The sequence below is a fragment of the Amblyraja radiata genome, chromosome 38 (genome assembly GCF_010909765.2).
Source record: "Amblyraja radiata isolate CabotCenter1 chromosome 38, sAmbRad1.1.pri, whole genome shotgun sequence".
Lineage (NCBI taxonomy): Eukaryota > Metazoa > Chordata > Chondrichthyes > Rajiformes > Rajidae > Amblyraja > Amblyraja radiata.
In genome coordinates, this window is record NC_045993.1 from 5599366 (window position 1) to 5616940 (window position 17575).

At 47.6% G+C, this 17575-nt stretch overlaps 1 protein-coding gene across 1 annotated transcript in view; it reads left to right on the forward strand.

The window, feature by feature from the left end:
* Nucleotides 1–17575, forward strand: part of LOC116966787 — a 51222-nt gene that overhangs the window by 21378 nt on the left and 12269 nt on the right. Inside the window, exons 6-12 of the mRNA XM_033013126.1 lie at nt 5978–6113; nt 6961–7047; nt 8453–8539; nt 10321–10401; nt 12350–12415; nt 15821–15895; nt 16963–17031. Of these exons, the coding sequence (XP_032869017.1) occupies nt 5978–6113; nt 6961–7047; nt 8453–8539; nt 10321–10401; nt 12350–12415; nt 15821–15895; nt 16963–17031 (601 nt within the window). The remainder of the gene's footprint in view (nt 1–5977; nt 6114–6960; nt 7048–8452; nt 8540–10320; nt 10402–12349; nt 12416–15820; nt 15896–16962; nt 17032–17575) is intronic.

The window sequence follows — 17575 nt, forward strand, 5'->3', positions numbered from 1 at the left end:
GATCCCCGCACACAAACACTATCCTACACACACTAGGGACAATTTACGCTTACACCAAGCCAGTTAACCTACAAACCTGTACGTCTTTCGAGTGTGGAAACTTTCAATAACTTTTTATTTATTGTTATTTCCTTTGATACTGTTTTCCTGATAGTTTCTCCTCGTTATCCAATCTAATCCATTCACAATTTTGATTGACTCAACCAGAATTCCTTCAGTAGAGAAAAATATAAGATTCTCTATTCCCTCTATCTTGCCCAGCTACCATTCTGGCAAATCTCCTCTGCACACTTTCCCTCCAGTGTCTGGGTCAGAATTGGTTGTAATATTCCTAGCTGCTCTGACAGATGCATCCATCTTGTATTTATACTCTGTTTATAAATCTAAATATTCTATAAACATAAGTAACCTAAGAAGTTCAGTGCAGGAAGGAACTGCAGATACTGGTGTAAACTGAAGATAGACACAAAAAGCTGGAGTAACTCAGCGGGACAGGCAGCATCTCTGGAGAGGAGGAATGGGTGACGTTTTGGGTCAAGACTGAAGAAGGGTCTCGACCGGAAACGTCACCCATTCCTTCTCTCCAGAGATGCTGCCTGTCCCGCTGAGTTACTCCAGCATTTTGTGTTTATCTAAGCAATTCAGTTTCAGTTTCAGTTTAGTTCATTGTCACTTGTACCGAGGTGCGGTGAAAAGCTTTTGTTGCGTGCTAACCAGTCAGCAGAAAGACAATATGTGATTACAATCGAGCCATTTACAGTGTATAACGTTACCCATTCCTTCGCTCCATAGATGCTGCCTCACTCACTGAGTTTCTCCAGCGTTTTTGTCTGCCCTCGATTTTTCCAGCATCTGCAGTTCTTTCTTAAACATTTACAGTGATAAGGGAATATTGTGTGGTGCAAGGTAAAGCCAGCAAAGTCCGATCAAGGATAGTCCGAGGATCACCAATGTGGTAGATGGTAGTTCAGCACTGCTCTCTGGTTGTGATGGGATGGTTCAGTTGCCTGATGGCAGCTGGGAAGAAATTGTCCCTGAATCTGGAGGTGTGAGTTTATACACGTCTAGTAGACCTTTAGCCTGATGGGAGAGGGGAGAAGTTTTTCCGAACTATCCCTGATCCGTCCCTCTCCATCTCCCACAACTAAGCGGGATTTATTCCCACACAAGCAAGCAGCTGGTTAAGTAGCATAGGCTGGAACTGTGTGTTTTATAAGTGTGTTTCTTGCCATAGAGGGAGTACAGAGAAGGTTCACCAGACTGATTCCTGGGATGGCAGGACTTTCATATGAAGAAAGACTGGATAGACTCGGCTTGTACTCGCTAGAATTTAGAAGATTGAGGGGGGATCTTATAGAAACTTACAAAATCCTTAAGGGGTTGGACAGGCTAGATGCAGGAAGATAGTTCCCGATGATGGGGAAGTCCAGATCAAGGGGTCACAGTTTAAGGATAAGGGGGAAGTCTTTTAGGACCGAGATGATAATTTTTTTTTTCACACAGAGAGTGGTGAATCTGTGGAATTCTCTGCCACAGAAAGTAGTTGAGGCCAGTTCATTGGCTATATTTAAGAGGGAGTTAGATGTGGGTGGCCCTTGTGGCTAAAGGGATCAGGGGGTATGGAGAGAAGGCAGGTACAGAATACTGAGGTGGATGATCAGCCATGATCAAATTGAATGGTGGTGCAGGCTCGAAGGGCCGAATGGCCTACTCCTGCACCTATTTTCTATGTTTAATTGCAAGGAGATTAGATGTTGCTGGGATCGGTGTGGACTGAACGGGGTCACCATGACCCTGAGTAGCTGGAGCAGAACGTCTTGTGGTGGTGTGTCCGACAAGCAGGAGTTTCTCTTCTGTATTTATATTTGAAAACAGGTTTTTATTTTATCTTGTAACCTGTGGAATATATCGAATGGTGAAAGGCTTGGATAGAGTGGATGTGGAGAGGATGTTTCCAATTGTGGGAGAGTCTAGGACCAGAGGTCATAGCCTAATGGCCCTGTCCCACACAGTATGAGTTCATTCCAAGAGCTCTCCCGAGTTTAAAAAAAATCAAACTCGTGGTAAGCACGGAGAATGAACGTAGCGGGTACGTCGGAGCTCGGGGACGTCTCTTAGCGGCTCGTAACGCTAACGGCAGGTACTCGGGAAGACTCGCTAACGGCAGGTAAGCTCGGGAAGACTCGTGAAGATTTTTCAACATGTTGAAAAACGTCCACGAGAGCCCCGAGTACCGACGAGCGGCCATTACCGTAAATCTCCGAGTTGGAATCAGGGCAAACTCGGGAGAGAGAGCTCTTGGAATGAACTCGTACCGTTGGACAGGGCCATAAGAATTAAAGGACGTTCCTTTAGGAAGGAGATGAGGAGGAATTTCTTTAGTCAGAGGGTGGTGAATCTGTGGAATTAATTGCCACAGACGGCTGTGGAGGCCAATTCAGTGGATATTTTTAAGGCAGAGATAGATAGATTCTTGGTAGACACAAAATGCTGGAGTATCTCAGTGGGTGAGGCAGCATCTATGGAGAGAAGGAATTGGCGATGTTTCGGGTCGAGACCCTTCTTCAGACTGATGTCGGGGTAGGGCATGGGACAAAGATAGAATGTAGGCGGAGAGGCAGTAAGACTCGTGGGAGAACTAGGAAAGGGAAGGAGAGAGAAAGCAACGGCTATCTGAAGTTAGAGAAGTCAATGTTCATACCGCTGGGGTGCAAACTACCCAAGCAAAATTCTTGATTCGTACAGGTGTCAGGAGTGGTGGGGAGAAGGCCGCAGAATGAGGTTAGGAGGAAAATATATCAGCCATGATTGAATGACAGAGTAGAGTTGATGGGCCGAATGGCCTAATTCTGCTCCTATCTCTTATGAGTTGATGCCACCATGACGGGAGGAGGGCAGCAAACATCTGCGAGTGTAGCAAGAAGTGATGGTGGAGTCAAATACAGCAAGGGAACTGGCCTTGCAGCCCAGCGTGTAGGATAGTGTTAATGTGCGGGGATCGCTGGTCGGTGGAGACTCGGTGGACTGAATGGCCTGTTTCGGCGCTGTATCTCTAAACTAAACTAAACTCTCTCAGGACCAGGGATGAAGTGCCATAGTTTCCCCAAGGATATTAAAAGTTCATGAATAGAAAGGTCGAATTGGATAATCCCTGAAACTATGCATGGGAGTTGAAGAATGTGATTAACCTATGACCTTTCTTGGCACTGGCGTTAGTTTTTTTCACTCCTGCTGCTCACTGAGATACTCATTGACTTCATGCTCAGTTTAGTTTATTGTCACGTGTACTGAGGTACAGTGGAAAGCTTTTGTTGCGTGCTAACCAGTCAGCGGAAAGACTATACATGATTCCAATGTATAGATGGGCGATTCGATGATGCAGTGGTAGTGTTGCTGCCTACAGCGCCGGAAACCTGTGTTCGATCCTGACTACGGGTGCTGTCTGCACGGAGTTTGTACATTCTACCCGTGACCGCGTGGGTTTTCTCCGGGATTTCCGGTTTCCTCCCACACTCCAAAGACGAAGGCTAATTGGCTTGGTATAATTATAAATTGTCCATAGTGTGTGTCGGACAAGATTACAATCGAGCCATCCACAGTGTGCTGATGCCTGATAAAGGGAATAACGTTTAGTGCAAGATAAAGTCTAATTCAAGATGGTCTGAGGGGCTCCAATGAGGTAGATAGTAGCTCAGGACCGCTCTCTCGTTGGTGGTAGGATGGTTCAGTTGCCTGATAACAGCTGGGAAGAAACTGTCTCTGAATCTGGAGGAATGCCATTTCGCACTTCTTTACCTCGTGCCTGATGGGAGAGGGGAGAAGAGGGAGTGACCGGGGGTGAGACTGGTCCTTGATGATGCTGCTGGCCTTGCCGAGGCAGCGTGAGGTGTAGATGGTGTCGATGGAAGGGAGGTTGTTTTGTGTGACGGTCTGGGCTGCATCCACATAAACAAAGGTCTGATAGTGCGGGGGGCTTGTCCTACTTGGTCGGAAGGTGGATTGGAGCTCCAATGAGCAGAGGGAGCTCTTCGCAAACAGCATCTGTGGAGCAAAGCCTGAAGCAGTGGCAGAAAATGCGAAACAAGGTATGGCAGGCATGTCTTGGAGTAATTCAGTGGGCCAGGCAGCATCTCTGGAGAACATGGATATGTGATGTTCCGGGTCAGGACCCCCTCTTCAGATCTTCCTCAGAGGGTCTGAAACATCACCATCCACGTTCTCCAGAGAGATGCTGCCTCACCCGCTGAGTCACTCCAGCACCTTGGGTCCTTTTGTGTCAACTCACATCTGCAGTTCCTTGTTTCGAGTTCCAGAATATTCCCACCCTACAAAGTTTGCAGCTTCCGTGCTGTAATCTGGGAGGATTATTCCCATTGGGAAGAAAAAAATGAAATACTGTGGGTGCTGGAAATCTGAAATACTAATCGCAACATATTGGGCAACCACCAGGGGGCATGTGTGGGTTAATGTTGCAGGCCCATCATCTTAAGGATATTTTTGAATGCCCTTTTGTTTTTAGAAAGATGGTGTAAGAATATTTTCATTTAGTTTCGAGATACAGCGTGGAAACAGGACCTTCGGTCCACCGAGTTGATCCCCGGCACTCTAGTTCCATGTTACTGAGTTGGATGATCAGCCATGATCATATTGAATGGCGGTGCAGGCTCGAAGGGCCGAATGGCCTACTCCTGCACCTATTTTCTATGTTTCTATGTTATCCCATTTTCACATCCTACGCACTAGAGGCATTTTACAGAGCCAATAAACCTACAAACCTGCATTTCTGTGGAATAGACAATAGGTGCAGGAGTAGGCCATTCGGCCCTTCGAGCCAGCACCGCCATTCAATGTGATCATGGCTGATCATCCCCAATCAGTACCCCCGTTCCTGCCTTCTCCCCATATCCCCTGACTCCGCTATCTTTAAGAGACCTATCTAGCTCTCTCTTGAAAGCATCCAGAGAACCGGCCTCCACCGCCCTCTGAGGCAGAGAATTCCACATTCCCAAAAATATGTTGTAGTTATATTAAAAGAGTAAGAGATGGATAACGTTAAATTAAATTAAATTTCTAAATTTCTTTATTTATATAGCACATTTTTAGTCAACTTGCATTGACCCCAAAGTGCTTCACATAATTACATTCACACACACAGGCAAAGGTGGGTGAAGTGTCTTGCCCAAGGACACAACGACAGTATGCACTCCAAGCGGGATTCGAACCAGCTACCTTCCGGTTGCCAGCCGAACACTTAGCCCATTGTGCCATCTGTCGTCCAAATGGCCTACTCCTGCACCTATTTTCTATGTTTCTATGTTATCGTTGGATGTAAAAATGTGTAGGAGGGGACTGCGGATGCTGCTTTACACCGAAGATCGACACAAAAAGCTGGAGTAACACAGCGGGACAGGCAGCATCTCTGGAGAGAAGGAATGGGTGAGGTTTCGGGTCGAGACCCTTCTTCAGACTGTGAGTGAGGGGAGTCGGGTTTCCCCCTCCCCTGACTCTCAGTCTGAAGAAGAGTCTCGACCCGAAACATCACCCATTCCTTCACTCCAGAGATGCTGCCTGTCCCGCTGGGTTACTCCAGCATTGGATGTAAAAATATGGAAATGGCAGGTATGCAGAACAATCGCTCTCCGTTTTTGTTTGTGACAACACATTTAGTATTTCAGAGTATCTGGGTCATTGGTGGGAATATTTTGGGGGGGAGGGGGGAGAAGTAAAATTGGCGTTTGATGGGTGGGGGGGGGGACTCAGTGGCCGTTTCTGCACTCTGACTCCGCGAAGGAATAGGAGGTGGAACTGGCAGGGGAGATATGACGGGCCGAGCGGTCTCTCCCTCACTGTTGTTTGAGTCCATGCGTTCTAAAGCAAACAGTAAGGGAAACCCCCCCCCCTAGAGGAGGATTTTTTTGATGCCTCTTTGGTAGCCAGTGTTCACTGAGTGAGGTCTCGTCGACTTGTCTCGCAACAGGCCGGTCAGCGAGACGTACCGCGAGTTTGCCCCCGGCACCGCGGGTGGGACGGGAAGAGAAGCGACCGCCTCCCATCGGCTAGACGAAGAATCGAGAACGAGTAAGGTCTACCCCAGGAAATTCCAGCAGAAGGAGGTTAGTCACAGTTGGCGCTTCAACCCGTACCAAGACGGGATGAGATTGAACTAATTTTCCGCCCTCCATCGCAGTGAGGAATGTGGAGGAGTCACTGTGGTGGATGTTTATGTTAAAATGTATTTGGTGCGTTCTGTTGCTTTTTACTGGTATGACTGTACGGCAAATCAAATTCCTCGTATATTGCAAAACATACTTGGCTATTAAAGTTTGATTATGATGAAAACCAGGCGCCGTTCCTCCAGTTTGTTGGATTAGTGGTGGGATGGGTTTTAGGGAATAAGGATGAAAGACAGACACCTCATTGACGATTCAACTTGAATGCATTTTATTGAAACATACTGAATAGTGAAAGGCCCGGATAGAGTGGATGTGGAGAGGATGTTTCTACTAGTGGGAGAACTGCTAGTCTAGGACCAGAGGTTCATTAGCCTCAGAATTAAAGGATGTTCGTTTTGGAAGGAGATGAGGAGGAATCTCTTCAGATAGAGGGTGGTGAATCTGTGGAATTCTTTGCCACAGAAGGGTGAGGAGGCCAAGTTCAAGTTCAAGTTCAAGTGAGTTTATTGTCATGTGTCCCTGTATAGGACAATGAAATTCTTGCTTTGCTTAAGCACACAGAAAATAGTAGGCATTTACTACAAAACAGATAAATGTGACCAAGGCCAAGTCAATCAATGGATATTTCTTGATTAGTACGGGTGTCAGGGGCTGTGGGGAGAAGGCAGGAGAATGGGGTTAGGAGGGAGAGGTAGATTAGCCGTGATTGAATGGCGGTGCAGCCTCGATGGGCTGAATGGCCTAATTCTGCCCCTATGACTTATGACCTGTTGATGTTCCCTCCTAGACGGAACGAGAAATCCCTCAACAGCCTTTCTCCAGCCTCTTGAAGAGCAAAATGCGAGATCCTCCCACCAGTGCTAAGTACGACAGGGTGAGTTAGTTCAATGCGTGGCGGAGGTGTCCTCCGGGTGTGGTCTTGCGACAGGACGCCGAGCTCATCTCCTCGGCGGCACGGCTGGCAGAGCTGCCGCCTCACAGCGCCAGAGACAGCGGGTTCCATCCTGACCTCGATTGCTCTCTGTGTGGAGTTTGCTCCGGTTTCCCCCCCATCCCATCCCAGGTTAATTGTCCTCTGCAAATTGTTCCCGGGGGGGGGGGGGGGGGGGTGATGAGAAACTGGGATAGCATGGAACTAGCGTGGACAGATGGTCAGTGTGAACTCAGTAGGCCGAAAGGGCCTGTTTCCACGCTGTACCTCTAAACTAAAGATTGGTTAGAATTTTATCTCTAAACTAAATTCAAGTCAAAAATTGAAGCAGCACTCCAATATTTCTGGAGACGCCACTTAATTATCCCTGGTGTCGGGTTCCAAATCCCAGCCAACTCGTAATCCTACCTCAGGTTCTGTCCATGTGTAGTTCTAACAATAACTCTGGGTTGCCTAAGTACATCATAGCAACCTTGCGCACTCTCTCATCCACCATTTTAAGGCATCTACACTCATCCGCATTGATTCTAATTTAGGCAGAAGTTGAGAAGTGTTCTTCCAAACGACACTGTGTGAGGTGAAAAGGGAAGGGGAAAAGATGGGGGGTGACTTAAGGGCCTGTCCCAGGAGCATGCGACTGCATGCGGCCAGTGCGACCAAACCGGAAGCGAGGGCCGCGCGGAGGTCGAGTGATCCCGTACGAGTTGAGGTGTAGTTCGAGCGAAGTCCGCGGGATGTTTACGCTAGGCGTACGCCGTCAAGATGTGCGTATATGGCGTCGAGACGCTGCACACGCCCGTCGAGGCGGTGCGTACGGCCTCAATTCGGCTGCGGGCCGGCAAGCCGTTGCCGCGCGGAATTTTTTAACAGTGTCAGTTTTTCGGAGCCCCGCGCGATGTCGGGACCAGCCCCGCACAACTCCATACGGCTCCGGCGATCGATGTCGGGACCGGCCCCGCGAGGCCGTACGGCTCAAGCGACCACGTTAGGTCGCGCTTGCCGCATGCAGTCGCATGCTGGTGGGACCGGCCCTTTACATCACGAATAGTTAAAATAAAATGAGAACATGTAGCTTCATTGTCCTCTGTTAAAGCGGCCCAGTGTGTCGGGAGTGGATGCAGAATAGTGATCATAGAGAGCGGGTGTGAACGGGTGATCGATGGGCGGCGTGGACTCGGTGGGCCGAAGGGCCTGTTTCCACGCTGTATCTCTAAACTAAACCAAACCAAACTAAGAATCGGGCACTGTGTGCGCAGGAGGCAATTGAAAAAGGATGGGATGGCTTAACATAACATGGCTTTGATGCAATTGATTGCTAAAATTTGAAGGATTCATGTTTTACTTGCAGCCTGACCGAGGCCTCACGAAACAGGTCTCCTCATTCTCGATGACCAGCAAAGACAAACATCGATTCCTAACTCAGCAACACGATAAGGTAATTAATACTTGTGATTCTTGTGTACTTGCGACCGTACTCTGTACTGATCAGGTTGTCACGGTTGTTTACATTTACTATTAGTTTATGGATACAGCATGAAGAACTCGGCCCACCGAGTCTGCCCGCGTAGTCTCAGGGAGAACGTGCAAACATCCACACAGACAGCGTCGGAGGTCAGGATCGAACCCAGTGCTGTGAGGCAGCAGCTCTCTCTTAGCTGCGCCACCCTTAACTTGAGCCTCTAGGGCCTGTCCCACGGGCATGCGACTACATGCGGCGAGCGCGACCTAACGTGGTCGCTTGAGCCGTACGGCCTCGCGGGGCCGGTCCCACTTCGATCGCTGGAGTTGTGCGGAGCAGGTCCCGACATCGCGCGGGGCTCCGAAAAACTGACCGTGTTCAAATATTCCGCGCGGCAACGGCCTGCCGGCCCGCAGCCGCCTCGACGCCGTACGTCACGCGCGAACTTCCCGTGGACTTCGCTCGCACTTCATGTCACTCACTCGACTTCCGCACGGCCCCCGCTTCTGGTTAGGTCGCGCTTGCCGCCTGCAGTCGAATGCTGGTGGGACCGGCCCTTTAGGTCGCGCTTGTCGCATGCCCGTGGGACAGGCCCTTCTCTTGCTGCCATCCTCCTCCTCCAATGAGCTACTTGGGAACTGACAATTGCCCCTGCAGTTTATAGGGAGGCTCCTCCAACCTCATCGACTGTATCCGCTGTTCCAGGTGACAACTTCTCTACATCGGCGAGACCAAGCGCAAGCTTGCCGATCGTTTCGCTAAACACCTCCGCTCAGTCCTTCCCTCCATAGATGCTGCCTCACCCGCTGAGTTACTCCAGCATTTTGTGTCTACCTTCGATTTTATCCAGCATCTGCAGTTCTTTCTTACTCATTAGGCATCTTGTTCAGTACAGACATTGTGGGCTGAAGGGCCTGTTCCTGTGCTGTACTGTTCTATGTTCTATACATCTGTAGCTGTCGTTAGGATGAACATGCTGTGTGCATAGAAACATAGAAACTAGGAGTAGGCTATTCAGCCCTTCGAGCCTGCACTGCCATTCAATATGATCATGGCTGATCATCCAACTCAGTATCCTGTACCTGCCTTCTCTCCATACCCCCTAATCCCTTTAGCCACAAGGGCCACATCTAACTCCCTCTTAAATATAGCCAATGAACTGGCCTCAACTACCTTCTGTGGCAGATAATTCCACAGATTCACCACTCTCTGTGTAAAAAATGTTTTTCTCATCTCGGTCCTAAAAGACTTCCCCCTTATCCTTAAACTGTGACCCCCTTGTTCTGGAAATTGGCTGCTGTGAGTCCTGGTGCCTCTTCCGACACGACTATTTCACTGACAATAAAGAAATTCAAGGCTTGATACTTTTCATTTAAAATTGAAACAAATTTCCTTCACAGTTTAGATCGAAGGTAAATACAAAATGCCGGTGTAACTCAGCGGGACAGGCAGCAACTCTGGAGAGAAGGTTGGGTGACGCTTCGGGCCGAGACCCTTCTGAAGAGGGTTGTCGACCCTGAACTTCACCCATTCCTTCCCTCCAGAGATGCTGCCTGTCCCGCTGAGTTACTCCAGCATTTTATGCCCATCTTCAGTGTAAACCAGCATCTGTAAACCACCAACCTTCCTACACACGTGGTCTATTTACAGTCTATTGTTCTCCAGAATGTTGAACCAGTGGATCCAGTACATGGGATATTCTCCCCCAAACCTCCCGCTGTTGTTTACAACCGTACCTTGTTTTTTTCTCTCTTCAGGTGGATACAAAGACTTACTCGCACAAAGATGAAGTGAAAATGTGCACTAAATGTTCTCGTGTTGCTTCAGACATTAATAAGGTTTGTTTTTTGCTGAGAAACACAAGAAGGTTGTCTTCTTCTTCTTCTTCTTCCGTCATATGTCTTTTAGACCTGCAGCTCCGTTGAGGCGAGCCAGGCCAACATGTCGTGGTCCAGGCCAATCAGACCTCGTTCACCATTCGGTGGCCGGTGTTAGGGGCAACTGGTGACGATGTGCTCCACTACTGTGTTGGGTCCCCACGCTCGCAGGAGGCGGGCGCTGTCCACGAGGCCCCACCTCCTCATCGCTACTCCATAGCGTCCGACGCCTGTCCTCAAGCGGTTGAGGGTTGTCCACTGCTTTCGGGGCACGTCCTGGCCAGGGACGTTGTCCAAGAAGGTTGTCCAATGGACTTGATAATAAGGAGATACAGTAGCTGGTGTAGTACTGGTCCACCACCCTTGGTTCCAGAGCCTTGCTGTGTTATCCGTTTGGCTGGACCAACAGAGGTCGCGGCCTTTTGGGGGGGGGGCGAGATACCGGTCCACAAAGTCGGCCGCGGAAGTCGGCTATGTGAACATATCTGCCAGCTCCGGCCTCTCCAGAGTTCCAAAGCCCCCGCAGATAGACACAAAAACGCTGGAGTAACTCAGCGGGACAGGCAGCATCTCTGGAGAGAAGGAATGGGTGACGTTCTGGGTCGAGACCCTTCTTCAGACCGAGAGTCAGTGGAAAGGGGAACGAGAGATATAGGCGGTGATGTGGAGAGATTGAAGCCCCTGTCCCACTTTCACGACCTCAATCACGACGTTTTTTACTCGTGGACATTTTTCATCAGGCTAGAAAAACGCCCCGACCTACTTGATGCCACGAGTACCTACGACCTCCTACGACCTCGTGACGACCATGCTGCGAGTATGAGTCAAGGGAAAACTCGGCAGAGGTCGTGAACTAGGTCGTGAAAGTGGGACAGGGGCTTTAGAGAAAATAATAATAATAATAATATCTTTTATTGTCATTGCACATAAGTGCAACGAGATTTGGGTTTGCAGCTTCCATCCAACATCATAACTTAAGTAACTACTAAAATTTAGGTTTAGATACCCCGAGAATACCCAGAGATATAGGCGGTATATAGGAGATATATACCCCATGGTTTGTACAAAGAACATTACAACAGTAAAATTAGTCAAAACAGACTAAAGTACAGATGTTTCTGTGCGATGTGACCATCCGAGGGAGACAGTCCGTGGGGGTGGGGGGCAAGATATGCGAAAAAGTAATGATGATAGAGGAAACAGGCCGTTGTTCGCTGTGTGCCTGGTGAGAACGAGAACAAGTCCTGAACCCCAGCCGCGGGGGGCAAATTCAACATGCAGATCGTCCATGGAAATCCCGATGAGATCCAGATCGGCCGCCTCACCTGCCCTAGGCACCAGATTTTCCAGAAATCGGTGGTGGACCCGAACGGGGATTGCCAGCTGCTACGGTCAGGCAAACGCCTCCGTTGCCATGCTGTGAAAACAAAGAGGATGAGAAGGAGTTTCTTCCCAGAGGCCATAAACTCCTATCTCACCAGGGACTAACTTTACTGGGACCAATTTACAGTTGTGTGGTGTCTTTTTAAAATTGCTGTTTCTTCTTTTTTTCTCTCCCACAAATATGTAATTCCATTCTGTTTTGTAGTCTTTTTGCACAATCCGCGAGCATTGCCACTTTTCATTTCACTACGCATCTCGTATGCGTATGTGACGAATAAACTTGACTTGACTTGAAATTTTTAGCCCTGAGTCTCCAGGACTCCGTGTAAAATCTGTGTAAAAAATAGTTTCAAAATAAAAGGATCATCAGTTCCCTCTGTGACGGTGTGGGGTTCCTAACCTGCTTGTCACAGGTTGATCACCAATTGTTTTATACCATCTGGCCTCAGTTTGATCAGACACTCTGCAATATTGCAAGCTCTGTCCTGCCCCCCTGTGTAAACGTGTCTTTGTTTCATTTTTTCAGGCAGATAGAAAGTTTTCTAAAGAAGACTCGAGTTCTTATTCTGGGTATCTGCAGTCTGCCGCCAAGGTTGGTGTTTATACAAGGATACACAAACGCTTTCAAACCACGTGAGATAAAACTGTGCTTATAACTCCCACCTTATAATCCCCAGGGTGGTGCAGCTGGTGGAGCTGCTGCCTCACAGCGCCAGAGACCCAGGTTCAATCCTGACCTCGAGTGCTGTCTGTGTGGAGTCTGCACGTTCTCCCTGTGACCCCAATGGGTGGTCCCGTTTTCTCCAATATCTCAAAGACGGGCAGGCTTGTAGGTTAATTGGCCTCCGTTAATGGACACCAGTGTGTTGAGTGTGGGATAACACAGAACTGGTGTGCGGGTGATCGACGGTCGGCATGGACTAGATGGTGCGAAGGGCCTGTTTCCATCTCTAAACTCAACTTAACTCAACTCACCTATACTAACCCAGGAGTCTGAACCCAGGAGTCTAACCCAACGTCACCTATTCCTTCTCTCCATAGATGATGCCTCACTCACTGAGTTTCTCCAGCATTTTTGTCACCTGAACTAAACCTCCTGTGATATTAATTCCATTCACTGTGCAAAACTCCTCATTGCCGTTCCAATGAATGCAATCTGTGTTGACTATTGTTTAACCTGATCTAAGAGCTACTCCTGTGTGAGTCAGAGTAGGCTGTCCTTTTATTCATCTTAGTAAATATCTGCATTCACCATCCTGTGGAACCGATCTTCAGTTACTTCTGTAGAAACAAACGCCTAATGAAATCTGAAACTTTGCTTTCTTGCAAAAATTAAATTGAAAGTAATTTGGAGTCTTGAATTGAACACAAAGTGCTGGAGTAACCCAATGGGCCAGGAAGTATCAGGGGTGAGAATGGACTGGCGATGTGTTGGCTTGGGTCTCTTCTTCAAACTGGAAGGTCATCTCTCTATTCCCTCCACAGATGCAGGCTGACCTGCTGAGTTACTCCTGCACTTTGTGTTCTGCTCATATCATTTGAACCCGGGTCCCTGGCACTTTGAGGCACTGCCATATACTTCTGAACTTTCCCAATCTAAAGTCCTGTCCAAATGTATGTTAAATGTTATAATTGGCTTTTAAATTATATAATGTCTTTTAAATATTTAATGTGTTTTATATGTTATAATGTCATATAAATGTTATAATTGGGACGACAGATGGCACAATGGGCTAAGTGTTCGGCTGGTGGCCGGAAGGTAGCCGGTTCGAATCCCGCTTGGAGTGCATACTGTTGTTGTGTCCTTGGGCAAGACACTTCACCCACCTTTGCCTGTGTGTGAATGTGTGTGAATGTGTGTGAGTGATTGGTGGTGGTCGGAGGGGCCGTAGGCGCAGATTGGCAGCCACGCTTCCGTCAGTCTGCCCCAGGGCAGCTGTGGCTACAGAAGTAGCTTACCACCACCGAGTGTGACTGAGGAGTGAATGAATAATGCGATGTAAAGCGCCTTGAGTATTAGAAAGGCGCTATATAAATTCCATCCATTATTATTATTATTATTAATGTATTTGAAGTGTAATCAAATCTCATAAATGTTATATAGAAACATAGACATAGAAAATAGGTGCAGGAGTAGGCCATTCGGCCCTTCGGCCCTTCGAGCCTGCACCGCCATTCAATATGATCATGGCTGATCATCCAACTCAGTATCCCGTACCTGCCTTCTCTCCATACCCCCCTGATCCCTTTAGCCACAAGGGCCACATCTAACTCCCTCTTAAATATAGCCAATGAACTGTGGCCTCAACTACCTTCTGTGGCAGAGAATTCCACAGATTCACCACTCTCTGTGTGAAAAAAGATTTTCTCATCTCGGTCCTAAAAGACTTCCCTCTTATCCTTAAACTGTGACCCCTTGTTCTGGAAGTTTAGTTTAGTTCAGAGACTCAGCGCGGAAACAGGCACGTTAAAACCACTCTGCACACACTGGGGATAATTTTACATTTTATACCAAGCCAATTAACTTAGAAAATCTTTACGTCTTTGGAGTGTGGGAGGAAACTGACGATCTCGGAGAAAACCCACGCAGGTCACGGGGAGAACGTACAAACTCCGTACAGACAAACACCCGTAGTCAGGATCGAACCCGGGTCTCTGGCGCTGTAAGGCAGTAGCTCTACCCGCTGCACCACCGTGCCGCCCTATTTAAAAGTCTTTTAAATGTTATAAAGTCTATTAAATGTTATGTGTTTTTGGTGTTATAATGTCGTATAAATGTTATGTTGTCTTTGAAATAATATCTTTTAAATGTTATAACGTGTTAACTGTTATAATGCCTTTTAAATGTAATGTGTTAAATAGATAATAGGTGCAGGAGTAGGCCATTCGGCCCTTCGAGCCAGCACCGCCATTCAATGTGATCGTGGCTGATCATCCCCAATCAGTACCCCGTTCCTGCCTTCTCCCCATATCCCCTGACTCTGCTATTTTTAAGAGCCCTATCCAGCTCTCTCTTGAAAGCATCCAGAGAACCTGCCTCCACCGCCCTCTGAGGCAGAGAATTCCACAGACTCACCACTCTCTGTGAGAAAAAGTGTTTCCTCGTCTCCGTTCTAAATGGCTTACCCCTTATTCTTAAATGTTATAATACCTTTTAAATGTTGCTATGCAGTCTTTTAAATCTAATTTAATCTCTGGAAAACTCAGCAGGAACAAAGGTTAGACAGCATTTGCAGTTTCTCCAGGAACAGGTCAGTATTCAATAGCCAACATCTAGCCTGAGTTCTTTGTATCAACCTACAGGAGATTTTATCTGATCCTGGCTGCTCTTCAGAGTGTGATGGGATTTTCAGGATAATCAAGTTCCATTGGATGGTCCAGGCGGAAAAAGTTTTCAAAAATCAAATTACCTTGAGAACTGGAGAAAGCCTCCAGTTCCCCGTCTAGTTGGTGTAAGAAAGAACTGTGGATGCTGGTTAAAATCGAAGGTAGACACAAAATGCTGGAGTGACTCAGCGGGTGAGGCAGCATCCCTGGAGAGAAGGAATTCACAAGTTCACATAATAGGAGTAGAATTAGGCCATCGAGTCTACTCCGCCATTCAATCATGGCTGATCTCTGCTCCTAATCCCATTTTCCTGCCTTCTCCCCATAACCCTGGACACCCGTTCAAATCAATAAATTGTCTATCTCTGCCTTAAAAATATCCAATGACTTGGCCTCCACAGCCCTCTGTGGCAATGAGTTCCACAGAAGTTCCTCCTCACCTCCTTTCTAAAAGAGTGCCCTTTAATTCTGGTCCTAGACTCTCCCACCAGTGGAAACATCCTTTCCACATCCACTCTATCTATGCCTCTCATTCCTTCTCTCCAGAGCTGCTGCCTCACCCCGCTGAGTTACTCCAGCATTTTTGTGCCTACCCCCGATTAGTTAGCGTGGGTTTTTGCTGCACGCTGCTCTTTGGAATGAACAAAAAAACGATTGCTTATTTCTTCAGATGGACAACCGATTCCCCTCGCCGGAACAGAGCGCCCACTCGGGATACCAGCGATCTACTGCCAAACGAGACCAGGTTCGTATTGAGTCGAGTGGGGACAGGAGAGCCGCTGGTCACTCTGTAAATGCACGGAATCCCTGGGAAGTCACAGGGAGAGTTTGCAAAGGCCCCACGTTAACAGGATGGGGTTTGGAACAAAGTCAAAGTCAATTTTATTCGTCACTTGCACCCGAAGGTGCAGTGAAATGAATTTGCCAGCAGCGATACACTTAAAAAGAACACACAATACACAATAGAATTTAACACAAACATCCATCGCAGCATTCTTCACTGTGGTGGAAGGCACAAAGTTCAGCCAGTCCTCCGTCTTTGTTCACCCGTGGTCGCGGCCATGAACCCTCTGTAGTCGCTGCTACGTACGGCCCGATGTACAGGCCCTCCTTGACAGACCATTAGTACAGCACCTGCAGGATGGAGATCCAACCCGAAACGTCACCCATTCCTTCTCTCCAGAGACGCTGCCTGTCCCGCTGAGTTACTCCAGCATTTTGTGTCTATCTTCAGTTTAAACCAGGTCCTTGCACCAACACCTGGGTTCTCCCTAAGATAGACACAAAATGCTGGAGTAACTCAGCGGGACAGGCAGCATCTCTGGAGAAAAATCAATGTGTGATGTTTCGGGCCGAGACCCTTGTTCATGCTGCCTTCTTCTTCAGGTTCCCCTCAGTCCCATGTCATGGCTGGACTCACAGACTAGAGTTTGCCTTGACTTAGAACTGTTTAAAACGGCCAGAGTTATCATTGTCACTTTTTTGCAATCTCTTTCATTCATTGTTCTTTATCTCTCCACATCATTTTTATTTATATATATATTATTTATTTATATGTATATGTATATATATATGTATGTATATATATGTATGTGTGTGTATATATGTATATATGTATGTATATAAATGATGTAGAGAGATAAAGAACAATGAATATATATCTTGTTTCCCTTTTCCCTAACTAGTCTGGAGAAGGGTCTCGACACGAAACTTCACCCAACTTCTCTCCAAAGATGCTGCCTGTCCTGCTGAGTTACACCAGCTTTTTGTGACTACCTTCAGAGTTTTAATTTGTGACTCTCTTTCATTCAGGTGGAAACTAGCTTCCCCGAGAGGACTCCGCACCCAGCATATGTACGGGCTTTCTCCAGGAGTGATCGGGTCAGTACAGTCGCCCTCCATCTTGTTTTAAATGTTTCGCCCAGTGCAGGGGAAAGATGTCTTCCATTTATACAGAGTCTGCTGTTCACGTTAAGTCTCGCAAGCCCAATTAATTATATCTGTTTGTTTAGTTTAAAAAAAAAAAAGAGATTCGGCATTGAAACAGGCCCTTCAGCCCACCGAGTCCTTGCCGACCATCCATCGCCCATTCGTACTAGTTCTATGTGTAAGAAAGAACTGCAGATGCTGGTTTAAATCAAAGGTTGACTCCTCTCCCCTGACTCTCAATCTGAAGAAGGGTCTCGACCCGAAACGTCGCCCATTCCATCTCTCCAGAGATGCTGCCTGTCAAGTTGAGTTACTCCAGCTTTTTGTGTCTATCCACTGGCAACTCCTTGTATATACCCCCCCACCACCCTCTGTGTGAAAAAGTTGTCCCTTGGGTTCCTAGTAAATCTTTCCTCTCCCACCTTAAACCTATGTCCTCTGGTTCTTGATTCCTTTACTCGGTGTTTACCTGTTGGACAGGTTAGTCAGGTTCTAA